Source organism: Anomalospiza imberbis, chromosome 8, assembly GCF_031753505.1.
Source record: "Anomalospiza imberbis isolate Cuckoo-Finch-1a 21T00152 chromosome 8, ASM3175350v1, whole genome shotgun sequence".
Classification (NCBI taxonomy): Eukaryota; Metazoa; Chordata; class Aves; order Passeriformes; family Viduidae; genus Anomalospiza; species Anomalospiza imberbis.
Window position 1 is genome coordinate 19,152,129 of NC_089688.1, and position 20,005 is coordinate 19,172,133.

General features: G+C 35.1%; 1 protein-coding gene across 3 annotated transcripts in view; it reads left to right on the forward strand.

Moving 5' to 3' along the window:
* HECTD2 (HECT domain E3 ubiquitin protein ligase 2) overlaps positions 1–18,916 on the forward strand; it is a 39,385-nt gene extending 20,469 nt beyond the window's left edge. For 2 of the 3 annotated variants that reach the window (XM_068197637.1, XM_068197636.1), the window contains exons 9-21: positions 1,024–1,172; positions 2,609–2,732; positions 3,473–3,569; positions 4,447–4,554; positions 6,400–6,532; positions 9,395–9,483; positions 10,495–10,653; positions 10,949–11,023; positions 11,848–11,935; positions 12,185–12,291; positions 13,480–13,595; positions 14,207–14,350; positions 16,395–18,916. In XM_068197637.1, coding sequence (XP_068053738.1) covers positions 1,024–1,172; positions 2,609–2,732; positions 3,473–3,569; positions 4,447–4,554; positions 6,400–6,532; positions 9,395–9,483; positions 10,495–10,653; positions 10,949–11,023; positions 11,848–11,935; positions 12,185–12,291; positions 13,480–13,595; positions 14,207–14,350; positions 16,395–16,515 — 1,510 coding nt within the window. In that variant the 3' untranslated portion in view covers positions 16,516–18,916. The remainder of the gene's footprint in view (positions 1–1,023; positions 1,173–2,608; positions 2,733–3,472; positions 3,570–4,446; positions 4,555–6,399; positions 6,533–9,394; positions 9,484–10,494; positions 10,654–10,948; positions 11,024–11,847; positions 11,936–12,184; positions 12,292–13,479; positions 13,596–14,206; positions 14,351–16,394) is intronic. The other variant, XR_011001388.1, reaches the window with a different exon arrangement.
* The last annotated feature ends 1,089 nt before the right edge of the window (positions 18,917–20,005 follow it).

Genomic DNA, 20,005 nt, shown 5'->3' on the forward strand with positions numbered 1-20,005 from the left:
TTGTAATGTTGCTGTAATATACAGAAACCAAAATGGAGCTAGAGGCCTGGCTTCCTAGTGCAATAGAGGTGGTGAGAGAGTGTGGTTAGGGCATTCGATTTGTAATTCATTGAAATAAGTCTAATAGCACCTCACTAAAACAGTCATATGGGTGTAACTGCCCAAAGAGCCCCTCCTAAGTTTATATGCAGATTGCCTTCCATGTACTGACTGAGCAAAAAGTTCTGTTTGAGGTAAAAACAAAGTTTGGCCACATTTGCAATTTCCAATTCTCCTAGGAAATCTTAATTAAGGATTTTCTTCTCTGCAAGGATGGTAATTCAATTTCCCTCCCCCTCCCTTTGTCCAGATTTGCTTGAAATTGTGGTAAAATATTACTTCATTGGAACTGCATTTACAAATGAGGTTTCCATTTTTGGTTAAGGATGCAATAGACATATCAATATTTTTAGTGTTAAAGCATGTATTAGAAATGGCGATGATTAAAACTGGAATGCTCTTGTTTAGAAAAGGCTACTTTAATGTCTACACATATATGTGTATTGTTGAGCTATTATGGAAGTGTTGCAGCGTGTAATTTAAAATGTGCACATGGCACAAGCATATGAAGCACATACCACTTTTTATTTGCAAGGACCATGTATCTCAAAATAATCAGAATTCCTCAGTATTCAGAGTGTGGAGTGAAATTGAAAAGGATTTTTGTTTTGTTCACTGAAAGTCAAGAACAGATAGTGATTCTATTGCTCTTTTTTTATTTTTCCACAGGCTTAAAGAGCATAGTTAGGGGTGCACTGAAGAGAATTGCTATGTGTCAATATTTAAAAGCATGCTTCTTCAAACTTTACATTTGGAATTTTGCTTTTATGAACAGGACAAAAGCATTTAAAAAATAATTTAAACAATTGAAATTGAATTAAAAAAAATTTAATGAAGGAGTTTTTTTAAAAGCATTGAAATTTGATAACTAACTCTTGTGTAGACAGTGATCACATGAGAGTAAGTGCAGCATGTTTATTTTAGGATTTCACAGAAGAGGTTCAAGCAGGTGGTGGACAGGTTACTGCAATTTATTTCTTTACGGCTGTTTCCTGCAAAACCTGAAGAATTTCCACCTATGGTGAAATGTACCTGGTGGATTCCATCAGCAACAAAAGTCCTGGCTTTATTTAGTAGGTATTTTTCTTGAACTGTGTGGGCATGTAAATGTTTTTATAGGTATATTTGTGTGTGTATTTAGGGTTTGTTTTATGTACACATAAGCACGCATATTGGGAGAGGGATAGTTTTTACCGCTCCTCTTCTGGGGAAGACTGATAATGATGGTGGCACAGTACAAACTACAATAAAATGCTAAAATGTAGTAAGCAAGAGTCTTCCGTTGGCAACTCTTCCTGCTTGCTTTCCAGTAGAGGATAATTGCTATGCAGAGTTTTCACGTGACAGCAACTGAAGGTTGTTCAAACAGAAATCCACAGAAGTAACCAATCTAAGTTTTCCCTTAGATTTATAAAAGAAACTGTCTTAGACTTGTAGCTACCAGAATTTCTTCTGTAACTCCCCTACCCCCACAGAACTATTTAGCATCTAAAGGAAGTTAGGCATTGCATGTGCCTCTTACATCCAAAACCACAGCTTAAAAAAAGTAAATCCTGCTCAGTTCAACATAGAGCACAGCAAATGTAAACCTTCTTAGCTGCTGCCAAGTGGTGATTAGAGCACTTACTTTCTCTGTTTTAGGAGAGGACAAAACCACCAGATGAAAATTAAAATTGGAATTAAGATGCTTTCACTGTCAACTTAAAAGCTAAAAGTTAAAAGTAATGTTAAAAGCCTCTAGTTAAAAGCAAAAAAAAAAAAAGTTAAACTTCTAGTTAAAAGCGCAGTCCTACCTGTCCAGAGTTAGGCACACTAGCACACCTGTATGTAAACCAAAGATATGTTTATAGTCATCTATGAAAGAGTTGCTTATTCCTTAATTCTGGGAAAAGAGCTATTTAGTCAATCAAAAGACACTACTTTGTGTCTGATTGACCAAAAATAAATTATGCTGAAGTGTAAAAAGAGAAAACTTACTAGCTCTTGGACATTTTATGAATGCCATTATATGAAGAGATAGCTTAAATGTGAATTGGCTTTCTTCCTTCAGTCAAGTACCTAATTTTTGTGCAGGTCTAGATTGTATACTGGAAAAAATGTAGATTTTCTAGCCATAGATGCTTGAAATTATATGGATTTCTTAGCCACTTCCATTTATCAAACTGCTTTTTCATCAATTTCAGCAGAACATAGCACCCTTTATCCATAAAACCTTAATTTAGTGTATGTCAGTAAGGAAACCAGAGTCAAACTGAGGTTCCCTTATCATAAAGGGGCTTAACTAGGGATTTACTCTTTTCTACAGCAATTAATGTGATATTGTATAGTGTTATGTTGTAGCTATAGTTCTGTAGCTAAGACTGAGCTAAGTTCTATAACTAAGTTATTCATGTTTTGTAATATTTTAGACTTGGCTTAAAGATTTTGAGATCACTGGTGCTCATGATGCCAGAAATGAGATGTGCTGAACCTAGGCATTATATTTAAAGACTTTGTGGGTTTTTTCTAGATGCTGCAAATAGTCTGATTAGCCCTCCTATTATTTCATATACGGATTTCTATAATTCTACACTTGATCATATTGATCTTATGGAAGAATATCATAACTGGCAATGCTATGGGAATTCTCACAGGTAAGAGGAATTACTGGTTGTTGGTTGAGTAGTACTTCAAATCATTGTATCTTTGCTATGTATATCTGTATTAAATGTAGTGGATATGTAGTGTCTGTATATGGTATGCACACCATTTATGTCTATATAGATCCACGTTAAATACTGTATTATTTTATTGTAAAAACATTATAGCTACTACTTACTTGCTACTGCATGGACGTGAGAACATCTGAAATAAATCACATTCTGCCTTTACAAACTAGAGATAATATGTAAAATATGGGTGATAATAAAGTAGGTTTATTAATTATTGGCATAGACTTCTGACTGTGTCTTACTACAGACATATTTTAGCCTCCAGTACATTCAAAGGCATTTTCCTTGCCTTCAGCAGCAGTTGGGGAAAACCTGGGGACCATAATTTGCTCCACTGAATCAGGTATTTCAGGCTACTCTTCTGTCTGATACCTGATATTCTACTTGAGAAGGAAAAAAAGCAACTAAAAAAACCCACAAAAAACCCAAATGAGAAAAGATAAGTATTACTAATTTCAGTTTCTAACAGTATTTGCAAATAACAGTTTGTTCTAGTGTGTCAAGTATCACTATATACAAAGTGAAAAAAACAGCAGCTATTTGCAAATTATTGTCAGTGGAGGAATTACTTACCGAATGATAATTCACTCCTATATTCTTAAAATGAAAATAGTATGCTAGATGCTAGAAAGAAAATATTTAATCTTCTTTTCTCTTGTTAGGTTTTCTTTCTGTCAATACCCATTTATTATTTCTATAGCAGCAAAAAAAGTTATTATTCAAAGGGACTCAGAACAACAAATGATAAGTATTGCACGGGTAAGTCCCTCAATGATAAATGTTTATGTCTCATCCATTGGTGTTTGATGACTATTTGTTAGACTGATATTGCACGTGACCTGCCATTACAACTTCTAGTATTTCTGACTACCCTGAAAAAGAGCTTAAACCATTTTACTATGAATAGTCTACAGATGTCCATGCTGGGTTCTCTGAGTATTTTTTTCTTTTTGTGTACTTAATATCAGGATCCTTATAGAGGGCAGTGTTTTAGAGAATAACTTATAGTATTGACCTAATTTTTTTCCTCTTTTGAGAAACCAGCATAACATGCTAGCATGTTAAATCAACACAATGATTAAGGAAGAAAAATTCCATGAGAATTTTGAACTGTTTTGTATTTTATTCTGTGGAGGTGTGTTGTCATGCAAGACCAAGATTCAACTGTATTCTTTCAGGTCATGGAAGAGGTACTGCTTCTGAGCAGCCTCTTGTGTTTGGAAAGAGGCATTGTCTGCCTCCCTCAGTAGTAGTTTGCCATAGGTGATAGGTGGTACTCTTTTCCTCAGTGCCCTGTGTGGCAGCACCACCACCTACCCGTTCCTGTCTTGCTGGTTATATTAGTGAATAACTAATTAAAGCATAAGCCAGTTTCCAGAATCTTATGGGTATATTTTTAACAACAAGTGCCACCTTCTTGTTAAACCTCCCAAGACTTTAGTTCAAATATAGTGTAGAAGGTATCTGCAGCAGGAAAGAAATTTCTCTCCATCTCCTGGAAGAGACTGAAGCAGTTACAGTGTTAGGGAAATGTCGTCAATACATGATGCTGACACCTTTTTACAGTTAAAAAGTGTGACATCTTTTTTTCAAATGAAGATACTGCATGTGTGATGTTTCTTTTTCATTCAAATAGCAAAGCCTTGTGGATAAAGTCTCTCGCAGACAGAAGCCTGACATGAATATGTTATTCCTAAATGTGAAAGTGAGGAGGACACACCTTGTTAGTGATTCACTTGATGAGGTAACAAAAACATAAAATTAAATTGTGTGTTGCTGTAGAGTAGCTATTGTTAGATTTCAATTTGATAAGTCATATTTAAATCTTTTGCACTAAGAGATTGGGAATATAACTACATATTACTAAATAAAGATAATTTAATTACTTTCAAAATTGTAGTGCTGCAGAACAGATTGGGTTAGACATTTTGAAATTAATTTCCTGTGCTCATACTGCTCCATCCATGGCTAAACCCATAAGAAACATACATGCTTGCACATGGTCTGTATTTGTATTTGTAATTTTTCTGTTAAAAATACAGTGCACAATTATCAATTTCTGTAGAACTTGATTCCATTATAGCTGCATGAATAGTATGTGACTAATCACTAATGAGGTTGTTCTGTTCTAATTCTTTGAATATTTTTATTCTTTTCCTTCTCTATCCTATCAGAATAATTTTCGGCTTTCTATTCTTAAAATCTTTTAACTAATTCCTCACATTCTTCAATGTAATTTTTCCTTTTTTAGAAATGAAACAGATGTGTCCATTAAAGTAGGCAATTCTTCAGTATCCACTGAACCTTGCTAATTAACATTATTTAGTGAAATTTAGTTCCCTCTCTTTTTCAACATTGAGAACAGCCTGATGATACTGAAAGATAAGTCCAGGTAGTGAAAACAGCATCAAACAAATTCTGATTACTCATGTCATAAAATGTAAGTTTAAACTTTATTTTCCTATATTAAACCTGTCTATTTTTGGCCTTTTCTCCTAAGACAAAGGAAATATGACTGGTAATATTGCTTTCTCTCAGGCATTGTCAAATTTTTAACCATACTAAAATAACCAAGAGCAAATTCAAAAGTTTTGATAGTCGAAATATTCTCCTGTTTATTTCCAATACTTTCTTCTACCCATCTCAGAGATGAGTAAGAACGTATTATATTCATATTTTCAAATTTATGGGGAATGGCAGGTGGAGAGGAAAGATGTCTTACTTGTATTTCAAGTTTAAAAAATTTGCAAAGGAAAATCACTTCAGCTAATAAATAGCTTGTTTCAAATAACACAAATACCTATAGTTATAAAATTTATGTAATAGGAATTTACTTGAGCAACTAGCAACATGGAGATTAATTTAGCACATGCATATTCTTGGCTGGCTTAAACACTTTCTCTGGTGCTGGACAGTAATTAATGGTTTAAAGGAAGCTTGTATAGAGACTCAATCTGAAAGATCACTGTTAATTGTAAAAGACTGTGATTTAATTCTTTGCAGATTTTTTGTGTACCTGCATGAAATGCTGTCTCTTAGGACAAAGCAGTGAAAAGAGCTTGTTACCATTGTCTAAAAAACAGTTCTAGAAAGCAGCTCATACTTGCTGGCAGGCATCTTACACAGAACCAAATGGTGTCCAAATATTGAAAGTGTTAGCTTACTTCCCTGTTACTAAATATTTCCAAATTACATCTAAGTACTTTTTTAATTTGTCATTTCCTCCTGGTAGCACATCTTCTGTAAAAGGTAAAAAATTATATAGGTCTGAAATATTCCAGACAAATTCAATTCATTATACCTAATTGCTTATTCAGCCTGTTTGTACACCACTTAACTTCTTTTCAAGCCCAGAGAGTGACACCATGTGCAAAGTAGTTGATGATGTCAAGTACTCATAATTGTCTTGCTTCTGCAATTCAGTCATTGTTTTAATATAGTTTTGACCTACTAGTAGAAAATTATGCAAATTAATGGTTTAAGCTAAGCAAGAGCAATAGAGTAGAGGCTGAGGTGTGTTCTCTATGGCTAGTGGTAGTGATAATATGATAAATCTCCTTTTTCTTCTGCCTTACCTATTTCACAATAGCTAGCAAGGAAGAAGGCAGATCTGAAAAAGAAGTTGAAAGTCACATTTGTAGGAGAAGCTGGTCTTGATATGGGTGGCCTGACAAAAGAATGGTTTCTGCTTCTGATTCGGCAGATTTTTCACCCAGATTATGGTGAGTCCTCATAATTCTTAAGTAGATTGTGAGAAATTTTTCAGACTCTGTGTAAGTAAGGCTCAGCAATAATGGAAAAGTCTTTGCATTATAAAGACTGTTTTCAGCGCAAATCCAAAACATAAACTTCCTAATAGCTTAACTATTAGCTATGAAGGAAATTATCTCAGCCTAAAACAGCTCAATGGTTTAGCAAATATTCAAGTGGAGATAAGGCCAAATCTATTGGTTTATAATTTACCATCCTTCCCTATTTCTTCACATGCTGCATTTTCTTTCTACCCACAGTTGCCTTCATATTGCTAGTTTAGGAAGGGAGTTTTTCTGGGTTTTGTCAGTAGCTGCAGTTGAATGCTGTTAGTATGCTCAGTTCTGACAAACTGCCAGCCTTGGTCTCCCATGTATCATTGGGGATTTTTTTTGGTGCTGACAGTTGCACTGAGAGTGCCTGCATGTTCTAGTACTATTTCTGTGACTAGGATAGGTAGAGGTTTGTTTTTCCTTGAATCTTGGTCATCATATGTTCTGTTTGTGGTATCTGTGTAGTCAGTATTCTTAAAGGGGTCTGGGGTAATCTCAGAAAAGAAAAGTCCTTCAGTCAAGAGCAGAGATACTATAGGCAGGTGTGAGCCTGAATGAAAACACCTACTTCTGCTATCACCAGGACTTGTGAGCCTATAAGGGCATTTCATGCCCAAGGGGAAAAAATAATAAGGCTTTTTGATTAAATAGGAGATTGTAAGACACGAATGAGAAGTCATAAACAAGCAGTTCTATCCACTTGTTTTATAGTCATGTAGATGGATCTGGGTGTGTTTTATTCACCACTCCGATGAGCTTTCCTCTGTGCATGGATACATTACTGATGACTTAGTGCATTAAAGTGTTGCCAGGATGGCTTTTAAATTGATTTCCGGGGACTTGAGCATAACACCTGATAGTCATTGAGCTTGCCTGTCTTTGCCTGGAAGTGTTCATGTCCCTTAAAATCATGGTCCTTTATTGTTTATAGGACTAATTCTAAAGGTACAGAACTTTAGGTCATAAACTTGTCGTCATATCTCCTGAGATTATTTCCCTGTAGCCGTTTTTCCAGTAAAAAGGGGTCTGTGTGAAGACATGACATTGGTGATGGCAACCTTAATAGGAAACAATTTAAGTAAGTTTGACAGTTCTGTTAGTAAAAAAGCTGTCAGCAGAGCTTGGTAACTGATGAGTTTGGAAACATTCAGAGTAATTTATTTTTTCACTATCTCTGGCAAGCTTCCTTACTTTAAAGTGCAAATTCTTTCATTGTTACGACTATCAGCCAAGTGTGGGAGGAGTTCAGAAATATTCTTGTCCATTGGAAAGGGACTGTATCCTCTACTGTCTTTATTGCTTAAGATGCAAATAACATGTCAGAAGCTTGGAAGGAAAAATATCACTGTTATTATCCTTTCCAGGTTAACTGATTCTTCAGGTTTAACTCCTGGGATTTGAAAACTCTTTATTAAGTCAGATGTCTGCTTGTCTGTGTGGTTTGCAATGCTTTCTTTATCTTGATGTGGACAATTAACAAATGGGATTGGAAACCTATTTTGTTCCAACATCCTTATGATCTTTTAGCATGTGAACCTTGCTCTGCCTTACATGCAGCTGTTCTGTTGCTTCTGGCAATGTTTAATAGCAGTGTCTGAATCTTTTGTGATAAGCACCTTTTTGAGCTGGAGTTCAAAAGATAAATTGTTCAGGAGAGTGGGGGGGAAGATGTGGAGGCAGCTTTTTGCCTGTAATTTATCATAAGAACTAGATGTTCCTGAGAAGTTGTATTTTCATTCCTTTTCTTTTTTTTTCAGTTGAAAGGACTTTGGTGTTATTTTTTAATTTAAATATTATTTTTCACCAACTTCATCTTCAAACAGAGATATAGTGAGTTTTTGCATATGAGATGTGCTTAGAACTAGTCAGTGCTTTGGTTTGTACAGACCATGACAACAATAATAAACTTAGCCTATTCAATCCAAGCAAATTCAAAAAGGCCATCACATTTTATCCAGTTTGCTTCTGCATTAAATCATGCTTATGTGGAGTGTCTCTTAATTCTCTGAGCAGTACTTCCTATGCATTTTAGAGCTGTTATCTGCTTTTATTATGTAGGTTTTTACTTTCTGTCACTCTTTAAAACAGAATGTTCTGTATCTGACACAAATAGCAGTCAAACTCATCTATACTCATGATTTCAGTAGGAACTAGCTTGTCATTTAGACCCATGAGTGGCTTTTTTAGGGTACGTGTGGTTTGGGGCTTTTTTAACTCTTCTGGTATAATTTTTTGACAGAAAATATGAAACATATCCCTTTGCTGGTAGTGTGTGTATAACATAAACCATTTACAGTTTTCTATTCTAAGGTAAACTTATGGTATTTGTATCATGGGATTCATGCCAGCATTTTTTGGGATTGTCATCTGCTATTGACCTAGAAAGAGAGGAGGAAGTGAGTTTACATAGCAGTAAGAAAATTTTTGGTTAGACAGTTAATATTTATGGCAGTACCGATGATGGAGTGCAATGAAGAAACAGATTGCATAGGGAAAATTCAAAATATCCACAGCTGGAAACCCTGAAGAACGTGTTGCACCAGCCCCAAGCAGGGCTGGTGGGCTTGAGCCTGCTGCAGGCTTGGCACTGCTCTTGGTGCTCCTTCCCAAGCACCTGCCTGCAGGCTCCGGCCGTGGGTGGGAACAGGGTCCTGAGAACAAGCATGGAGATGTGGGCACCCCCAGGAGCATTCCAAGGGTGCATGGGTAGAAAAGAGGAGGCTTTGTACAAATTCTTACAAAGCTCAGTGCCTTTTTAAGGGCCATGTTACTGTTCTGCAGGCATGTTCACCTACCACAAGGACTCGCAGTGCCATTGGTTCAGCAGCTTTAAATGCGACAACTACTCAGAATTCCGACTGGTTGGAGCCGTATCCTTTTGTGAACGACAGCCATTTGATGAGCTGGTGTGGGGATGAAATAAGGCACTGGCTCAAGCTCCTTCAGAGGTTGTATATACACCTATGTTCCATTTTAAATGTATTTTTTTACATTCAAGCAAGTGAACTAACAATAGGAAGAAAATGGTGGTGTGTGGGTACATGGTACATATTACAATTACATATCAATATTAAACTTGAAACTTTTTTTGTGCATAAGTTGTAATTTTTTATGTATTTAAACCTCAGAGTTTCTTTCAGTAAACATCAATGTGCCTGTGTCCATTTATAGTTCATTTAAGTTCCCTTTGAGCAGTATGTGGCTTTTTGCCTTTTTTATTACAAAATGGAAGCCACATGCCATTTTGAGCACTAGTTTATTTTCTAGGTTTTCTGTTGTGCTTATAAATGAAGACCTCAGGCAAACTATTTATGATAGGATATGCTTATAACTCCACTGAGATGATGTAATAGTGCCCATTAACTGATTGCACTTGGATCAGATGGTGGTTGTAGGTCTTTTCTAACAGATCCATTCTATTCTTGTGAGAATTGAATTGGGATAGTTTCAAATTTGTTTCATGGGATGCACTTAAATGTGCTAATGGATGAACTGTAGTACCAGTGCAGGTATGTCTTAATGCTTTTAGATTTATTTAAAAGAAACATTGCTTTATTGATCTCTCACAAGAAAGTACATATTTATCTTTCTCTTTTTCATAGCAATATTTTGGACAATTGATTGTAGAAATGCTTGTATAGAATATTATGAAGAAGATTCTCAAGCATTCTGTCAATGTGCATCATTTGACCATGCTAACCACTGCTTAATTGTAATGAAAAACTGAATTTAAAATTGTCAGTCCAGAAACAATGAAATCATTTACATGCCTTCTGTTTGTTGAGCATGAATCTTAAAATATTTTTTCCAAGCTAGAAAAATACTATCTATAGTGTTTTTCGTGATGTGTCAGACTTGCCCTTAACTTTTGACATATATAGCTTATGGGACTTGCTGTATATAACAGTATCACCTTGGATATTCGTTTCCCACCTTGCTGTTACAAGAAATTATTGAGTCCTCCCATTGTTCCTTGTGATCATAACACACTTGTAGGCATCTGTGGTGTCACATTAGATGATCTGTTTCAGATTATGCCTGTAAGTATTACATTTTCCAACAGGCAAAATTACTGATATAGAACTTGATTTATTCATATTTAATGCTTGACTTACAAACTGTTTGAAAACAGCTTTTTTCAGCACTGGCTGCTAAAGTCTTCTTCTGATGGAAATGGAAACAGAAAATCTCTGTATTTTCTAGCATAGCATGCATTTTAAAAATACAGCTTTTTCCAAGATATTTTCTGTATAAAACAATGCTTCTGGCATATCCTTGCAAAGTGCATCACTTAGTTTTGTAGATTTACTAAAGAGTTTTTTACTCATATTGTAGGAATTGGCGCATGGACTAAGTGAACTTCTATCCTATGAAGGCAATGTTGAAGAGGATTTTTACTCAACCTTTCAGGTCATTAAATGCCCAACTATAAGTGATTCTCAAACTCATTCAGTGATTTTTTCCAATGTTAGAATGGCAGTGGAGTGGTTTCTTGCAGTGTGATTGCTGATTGTTTGGAATATAGCTGCACGGGATCAGAGCTGGCTCCAGAAGCCGCGCTGCCCGGCACCGCTGCGTGTTCAGCTGTTGGCTCTGTGGTGACACTCCAAGCTGTTGTTCCCTGACCCTCTAGGTGGGTCCCAGTGCTCACCACCAGGGTCACTTGGCCAGCTGCTGGTGCATTTCCAGCTCTTTGATTTCTGTCTAACCCAGAAGATGGTCAAAGTTTCCATTTTGTTCAAGAAATCTCACTCCAGCAATAGCCTGTTCAAGTTTTTATGGTTTTTCCTGACCTGTGCGTTGTAACTGCTATTTCAGTCAGGAAAGTCTTTTTCAGTTACTCATTGTTTAAGAACACATGAACATATGAGTTAATGAAATTTCAAATTGGTGGTACTTAGTTCCTAGGTGAACTACAGCAGAGCAAATACCTTCTTAATTTTATTTGCTGCTTCTGTGCTATTCTTTTGTATGAAAAGCTCTATGGCTCCAGAGCCTGCAGGTCAGTTTGACATGCCACTATGTAACAGGGTCAATTTTTTGTTCTTTGAACACTAATTTTCTGAGAAATTTGTTGAAAACTGTAATATTTAACTTGTAAAAAACTCACAATCCTCAGAATTACAGCATGTGCTGAAAAGAGGAAGGGAATATATGGCATAATATAAGCTTTGTCATTTCTAAGTATATTAATTTATTTTCCAGTGCTGATCTTGACTTCTCTTTTTCTGTAGGTTTTTCAGGAAGAATTTGGTGTTATAAAATCTTACAACTTAAAGCCAAATGGAGATAAAATTCCAGTCACAAATCGGAATAGGAAAGGTAATTGGCGTATATTAACCACATATACTTTGCAGATTTAAGTTTATCCTTTTTCTCCTTTCTATACACCTGTGCTTTCATAAACAGAGTGTGAAAATGAAATGGTTGTAGTTCTTTCTGTTATGCCTCTCAATTTAATGGTATCTAAAATGAAATGCATTAATTTTTCATATTTGCTACAATTTTAGAGGGCAGAACTAGTTATTGATTTAAATTATTATAATGTAACAAAAAATTTTTTTTTTTTAGAATATGTGCAGCTCTATGTTGATTTTCTTCTCAATAGATCGATCTACAAACAATTTGCAGCTTTCTATTATGGATTTCATAGTGTGTGTGCTTCATATGCATTACTGGTAAGAATAAATGAAACATAACTCTTCACTTCTATTTCAAGTATATGACAATGAGTTATCTAAATTAAATTGCACTGGATGATTTTAAGATTTGGAAAGAATCTTGACTGATCAATAGAATTGATTAATCCAACATATGTAGAAGAAATTAATCAGGTAATTGACTATTCTCTGTAGTCTTTCATTGAAAAGAGATAAATAAAGCTCCACGAGACAGGTTTTATCACTATGTATTCACAGACACATCACAGGCTCTCCAGTGAATGTTTACAAGGTTTCTATGTATTCCCTACATTTAGGAGCTGCAGAACAACTGTGCCTGAGTGTTTCTGAGTGACTCCTCTGAAAACATTCATTGCTTTTTGCAGGAAGAACACTCAGTGAGGTTGAGATTAAACATTCTTCTATTTTCAGTCCTCTTTGGCTATTGGAATGACTTTTTTAATTTACAGCATCCCTTCTGCACTGAGAAAGAAAAGTTTCAATTTGTCAAGCATTTTCTAAATTCTAGTGAAAATGGTGAGCTGTGACACCTTGCAGCAAAGTGAGGGGTGCCCAACCACAGGGAAGGTTCTGGAAGGACAATGAGAATCCACTGAAATGCCATGGCATCCGTCTATGCAACTTGATGGTGTTGTAGTAAATGAATAAGTGGATTCTGCAGGTGTAAGTTTAGTGGATATTAAACACAGCTTATTGTTAGAAGTCTTTGCTTTGCACAGCAGTGTGTACAACTGAGAGTCAAGTTCTGTCAGCCTCTGCTGCTCAGCTATCCACACTGGGATTGTCAGTGCAAATGAAATGGAACTTGAAATCAAAATTGACATCAAGACCCTCCCTTAGATTTCCATCATTACAAACTTAATTTTCTTCCTGACCCATTTGTAGTCTGATCACATGATAGGCAAGTCAGTGTAATAAATGTAAGAATGACAAAGAAATGAAGAACATAATATACTGAAATATTGTGTTATCCTGTAATTAACTTTCTGCTATATACGGCAGTAAGAGATTCTTCAAAGTGCTGAGGGATTAACTTTTCTATAATCAGTATGTATCCAAGTTAGAGACTTACATTGAATGATATTCTGTTAATTTTTCTGTAATGACAAAATAAAAAATTAATCTAGTAGCATAATTTCTCATCTTTTTTTAAAAATTAAATATTTTGTCCTTGATTTTTGGCAGCTACTTCGTCCAGAGGAGGTTGAAATTCTCGTCTGTGGCAGTCCTGAACTGGACATGTCTGCTTTACAGAGAAGTACCCAGTATGAGGGCTACCAAAAAACTGATCTGACTATACGGTAGGCCTGGGTTTTTATTCTAGTTACTGAGTTTTAAACATCATGGATGTTAGTTTTCGAGCAGTAATCTCTTCAAGGATAATCTGAGAATGACTGAAGTTCTAGAAACCTATTTCTAAATAAGACAAAGACACTACTAAATTGTCGTGAGTAGGATGAATTAGATCCTTAATGGTATGTGTTTACTGAATGTCCTTAAAAGATTATGACCACATTAGGTGGAATAGTTTGAAAACAAAACTCCAAACCCTGCATATGAAATCTCATTTTTATTATCCAATCTTCTAAAAATACTTTTTATACTCAATTCTCTTTGATACTAACAGCATTTATATTGGTGAGTAGAAGGCATTTACATTTGTATAGATGAGTGGGTTGGGGCATCATTTGGCAAGACATCATTCTAAAATTAATAAAATATTGTACTTATCAATTCTTTGGGAATTTAACCTTGTATATTGGATTACTGCTTATGTCCTATAGATTATATTAATTAAACTCAGTAAGTGATATTCATCATATAATACTTGTAGTTTTATTCTCATCTTCATACTATTTTTTTATGATGTTGCATCTTGCAACGTTTTCTTCTCCCTCTGTCCTGAGCATAGATACTTCTGGGATGTAGTACTTGGATTTTCTCTGGATCTTCAAAAGAAGCTGCTACATTTTGCTACAGGAAGTGATAGAGTACCTGTGGGAGGAATGGCTGATCTGAATTTCAAGATTTCAAGGAGTGAAACATCCACTAATTGGTAAGTAATGTATTGGATTTTTAAATTTTTTTTTATTAAATTTTTTCCCCAAGAGCCCTTATTGCTCTTGAATGTCTTTTTACAGAAGGGCAAACAAATGTACAAGGAAGAAACTGCATGGATTCCTTTAGTTTGCCTTCAAAATGTTATACCCTTTTACTGATTGCAAAAATTTAAAAAACCAGGAAATTGTTTTCCAGTCAGCATTTACGTTTGAGGCTGGTAATTATTTATAGGAATTATTTATGTGTTTTCAATTCAAATAAATTACTTATTTAATAATTCCTAACATGACAGCTGACCTAATGAAAGTATACCTTGAACTACCATAATTTTTTCTGAACTTTTTGAGTTTGATGGCATTATTTGCAGCAAGTCAGTTAGTATTTTTTTTAATTCTTAAGACTGGGGAAAGTTAGTTTAAATAGTTTGAAAGCTGTATAGAAAAACTTGCTGCTCTCAAGTTCACTGTGAAGCAATAGTTACTGACTTCACCTAGATTTCTCAAACACTTTGAGTAATCAAAATACTTAAATGGAACTATATTTTTCAAAATCTGAATTTTCCTGGGTTTTCTGTGAAGAGCTGATCTAAAAGCATAAACATAATAGATTTTGACATTGTTTTAAATTTAATTTATCTCATCACTGTGATGTTTTTAATGCTTTTTTCAATGAGGTAATAACTGGTTCCAGCAACATTAAAGGAACATGAAGATCAGATGAAAAATGAAGAAAAATCAGTCAACATTGAATCACTCTTTATGTTCTTTCTGTAAACTGTTCTTTTTCTTAAAAATGAGAAAATGTGTTTCAAAATAGCGTGCATTTTAAACTGCTGTAGGTCCGTATTTTGCAAGATAATTGTTGCTGTCAGACTGCCTGCACAGGGATAAATGTAGACACCGTCATCATATTGCTCACACAATAGGATCAAAGACTGTAATAGCAATAAAAATTGGCAAATTTATTAAAAGCTTCTCAACTTTCCAAATTCTGAAGCCATGACTCCAGTCCAATTAACAGATCTTTGCTGATCGTTTAAAGGGCAGGGAGTGGAAAAGTAACTTGGGTTTCCAGATCTGGGGGTTCCACCCCCTTTTGAGCATGTTTGCCAATGATCAAAGGCCAAGTTGGTGCCATCCAAAAGACTGAAGGATGAAATTAAAAGAGACCTAGAGGGCTTTTCACACATAATTAAATATGTGTGTCCAACTGGAATACATTTTTGAGTGTGTTTTCCAAATGGCAGGTTGAGCTTCAGCTTATTGTCTTTCTCCTGTCTCCCCCCCAAGTTATCAGCTGTAGGACAAGTAAATATCCTCAGGTGTGTCCTGCGTGTCACTTGAGAATTTAAATGGCAAGAAGTTCCTGTAGCTTTTTTTTACCTGTGGCTCATCAAATTAATCCATTCTAGTCAGAAACAAAGTTTCCAGTGTTTCAGACAGGCATTCCTTAGCCATATCTGCAATACATATATTCAAGCTCTCTCTCAGAAGAAACTTGGAACTGGAAGTGTTGGTATAGCTGAGACCAGAATTTGTGAAGTGTTGTTTTTCCAGCATTTCAGTCAGTTCTTCAGAGCTCCCCACTGAAGTCTGTAAGGACTTGTTTTACCAGGCTGAACCCTGAGTTCTGTATCCTCACAGAACCAGAACTGTGGTTCTTCCAGGTGTATCTGTACCTACTGCAGGACCCACCTTCCTTTTCCATGTTGTGGATTCTTACTATACCCAGATTTTGTTGTTAGACAAGGTAAGTTTGGAGTTCCCAAAATCTGGAAGGAGATGTTTCCAAATTGGGGGAAAAAAATAAAGAGGAAGGAGTGAGTTGCAGACAAACAAATTCATCTGAGATACTTATGACCAGCAATGGTGTTACTTGCATTCAACAGAACTTGAACCAACATTGGGATAAATGTTTCTTTTATAGGATTTCTTATTTAAGAAATGTTTAACTGAAAATGTATAGGCAATTGGCAGCATTCTGGTTCTGTTGCATTATTCTTAAATGTGTTTTGCTGGGTGTTTTTAAAATTATTTTAGGTTACCTGTGGCCCATACCTGCTTCAACCAGCTTTGTCTCCCTCCTTACAAGAACAAGAAGGAACTGAAGCAAAAGTTAATAATTGGAATTTCAAATGCAGAGGGGTTTGGTCTGGAATAAGATTAAATACTCCAAGAACAGCATTTTTATGTAGCATTCACTCTCTTCTGATTGTGCCTTTAAGCTTTTCATTGTTACGTCTCTTGATACTGTGCCAGTTTTATCATATTTATTTTTTTAATTAAATATGAAGTGTATGTTTTTCTCTTGAATGGCAATACATTTGCTGCTTGCTTTGTCACAGAAAGTAGCTTTCTTTGTACAAAAAGCTCATCTGTTCGATAAACGAAACCCAACTAAGACCATTCCCAAGTGTTAGGTTTTTCTTAATAGCACTTTATCATTAATCATCATTCCTTTACATCAAGGTATCCCACTGGGAGAAAATATACAGAATATTTCTCTATTGGTTAATTCCAATGGCAGAAAAAATATGACATCAGCATGTAGCCTTTTTTTTTTCACAAAGGCAAATAGGAATTTTAGTCTTTATAAAATGTATGTAGTTTTATTATTCTGGTTTTCCTGCTTGGTGAAACCAGCTGTCTAAGAAGTATGTAAATAACTGCCTGTGAAGAAATAGGGTTTTGATAGTGCTATTTACTGCTAAAAATTATTTTTTATGAATAAGAGGTTTTAGATGTTGTATATTCAGCTTTTACACTTGAATGTACAAGAGTGTTAAAAGGTATTTTTTCAGCTTGAGGGGATTCAAGTTCACGCTACAAGTATTAAGGAATTTGTATGTTCATTCTTAACAGCAAACCAGCCAGATCTACTGTAGCATTATAGTAAACAAAAGTACATATTTAAAATAAATTCCACATCTGGTGAAATGCTTTAGGAAGAGAATTATATCCACAACCTGTGGAAAACTGATATAGTGTATCATGGTATCCTTTTTTTGCAGCAACTTTGTTGAAAGTCTTAAATAAGCTGTGACAAAAGTGAATACAATAACATTTCTGAAGAATGTTGCAACTTTCATTAACATGGAGACCAGCAGTTAAAATGTTTTGTTTTTCACTGCACAAACTCTGTGAAAAGAATTCTTGGTATGTCTGCTCTGAGTTAGTAAATTAACAGCTGGGGAAGAAATGGTTCTAAAATACTGAAACAATTGTAAGTCTGGGTTTTATTCATTAAATGGAAAGAATCTATCAGCATGCAGTATAGTAGTTTTAAATATGAACAGCTACTATGTGTTCTGTAGATTTTTCTTTCAGCTGAATGAGGCCCAGATCATTTGAGACACTTTGGCATCTAATTTGTCAGCTTTCCTCATTGACTTCTGCTGGGGCATGGATACATATCTGTCTTGTAGTGTCTGTACTCAAATACTATATTACTCTTCTTTCTTTCTGTATTATTTGCATACAATCAACAGATTTACAAATGATTAACAAATTAATCTGTCTATTTCATGATTTCAAAGCTGTTCTGGATATTCTTCAATAGTTAAGTGTAAATTTTACTTTTTTATTTCTCCTAGCAAACTTACTGGTGATTTTACTGTTTTATTAAGGCAGAGATAAATATTAGGATATTTTAGAATTTTTGACACTGTATTCATAGTGTTGTCATTGAAACCAGTAATAAAATTTCCATTGGCTTTAGCCTGGAACTATGCTAGGTTAGCACAAAGCGTGCTAAAAGCAGCACTGAAAAAATCTGCATTTTTACATTGTATCTCCCAAATGGAGATTTTAAAATAAATTTTAACTTGCAGGATTTCAGATGTTGAGAAATAAATTAAGCTTTCACTGTTGCACTGAATGAACTAGATAGCTGCAAGCAATGTTAAATTTCTAACACCTGAATGTGGCTGTAAGTAGGAAACCCAGAAACAAAGACCTACTGCCTTTCTTCTCTTTGTAGAATTGGATTCATGAAAGGTTGGCTTATGAATAAATAGCTATACAATTTATCTGAAAACATGGCAAATTAGCCAAAATATTTTTTTAATGCTTAAACCTGCTTTTAATAACTATTTATCTACTATTGTTAAAATAAATGCTTTATCTTTTCTCCTTTTCACTGAATTGCACTTTGCCTTCTGTTCAGTTTTATTTATTGAAGCTTTTTTGAGATAATGTGTAATATTACCTCAGAATTCTAAAAACGCTATTGTAATTGCATCAGTTTTTAAATCAGATTGTCATTCAAAGACATTTTATATATTTCCTGATGTTGATAAATTAAATAGTAAATTTTGTATTTGTTAAATGAAAGCATTACACTGTATTTATGAAATAAGACTCTGATAATTAAAAAAAAATTATTCAATGGTGTTTTGTTGTTCTTGTGTCTTGCCCTGTAACCCAGCAAATCTTTTTCTATTTCCATCATTGTTTTGTACTATACAAAAGAAATCTTGTTTGTATAAACTTGTTCACTACTAAGTAGCTATTTTTATGTATCAAAATTGTCCAGTCATTAAATCAAATATTTCAAATGCTGACCTCACTTGTATAATTTCAGATTTCCACAATTGGTCATAATGGGTTTAAAATTATGACCAACCTCTCTGCTTTTGGTTTATTTTTCTCTTGAGAAGTTTTCTTTACCATAACAGTTCTGCTAAAACATTGCGTAGCTCACTGAGAGGAAACTAAGTTCTAACAACCAAACATGCACCAAGACTTATATTTCATATTTACAGTCAAAATTACAGGTGTTCTGGTGCATCCCATGGTGTAATAATGCTGTAAAATAGCATAGGTCCTCGGCATGGATCCAACAACTGGGGTTGTTCCATGTGGAGAAGAAGGCTTTGGGGACTTGTATTTGCAGCCTTCTGGTACCTTAAGGGGGCTCATGAAAAGGAGGGACAGGGACTTTTTATATTGGCAGATAGTGGCAAGACACGGAGAAGTGGTTTTACACGGAAAGAGGGCAGGTTTTGATGAGATGTTAGAAAGAAGTCCTTTATTTAGAGGATGGTAAGGCACTGGAACAGGTTGTGGATGCCCCATCCCTGGAAGTATTCAAGGCCAGGCTGAATGGAGTCCTGAGGAACCTGATCTAGTGAATGGCATCCCTGCCCATGGCCGGGGGGTTGGAACTATGGGATCTCTTAGGCCCCTTCCAACCCAAACCATTCTATGATTCTGTGATTCTAACTTAATTTTCCTTTTTTTTTTTTTTTTAACTACCTCAGTTGCAAGATTACTTGGAAGTGCAAAGCCACAAGCTGTTGTACGTTTTTCTGCCTAATTTGAACACTAAAATCAGGATGGACAGGTAACAAGAACATCGTGCTTTCTCATGGACACAGGTCCTGATCACAGAACTGTTACCTTTGTACCACTCAAGTTACCTACAGATGGCAGCAAAGATGAAGATTGAAACAATGTAATTAGAGGCCATACTTTCATTTTAGCTAACAGTAGATATTATAAATGCACATAATGAAGAAAAAAGTATTGTCTTAAAAATTTATATCACTAATAATCGCAAATTTGCAAAGTCAGCAAATATAAATTTACTTGTGGCAGACATGGAGAAAGGAGGAGCAGCTTCTTGGCTCTAGGGCTGGGTTTTGAAAATG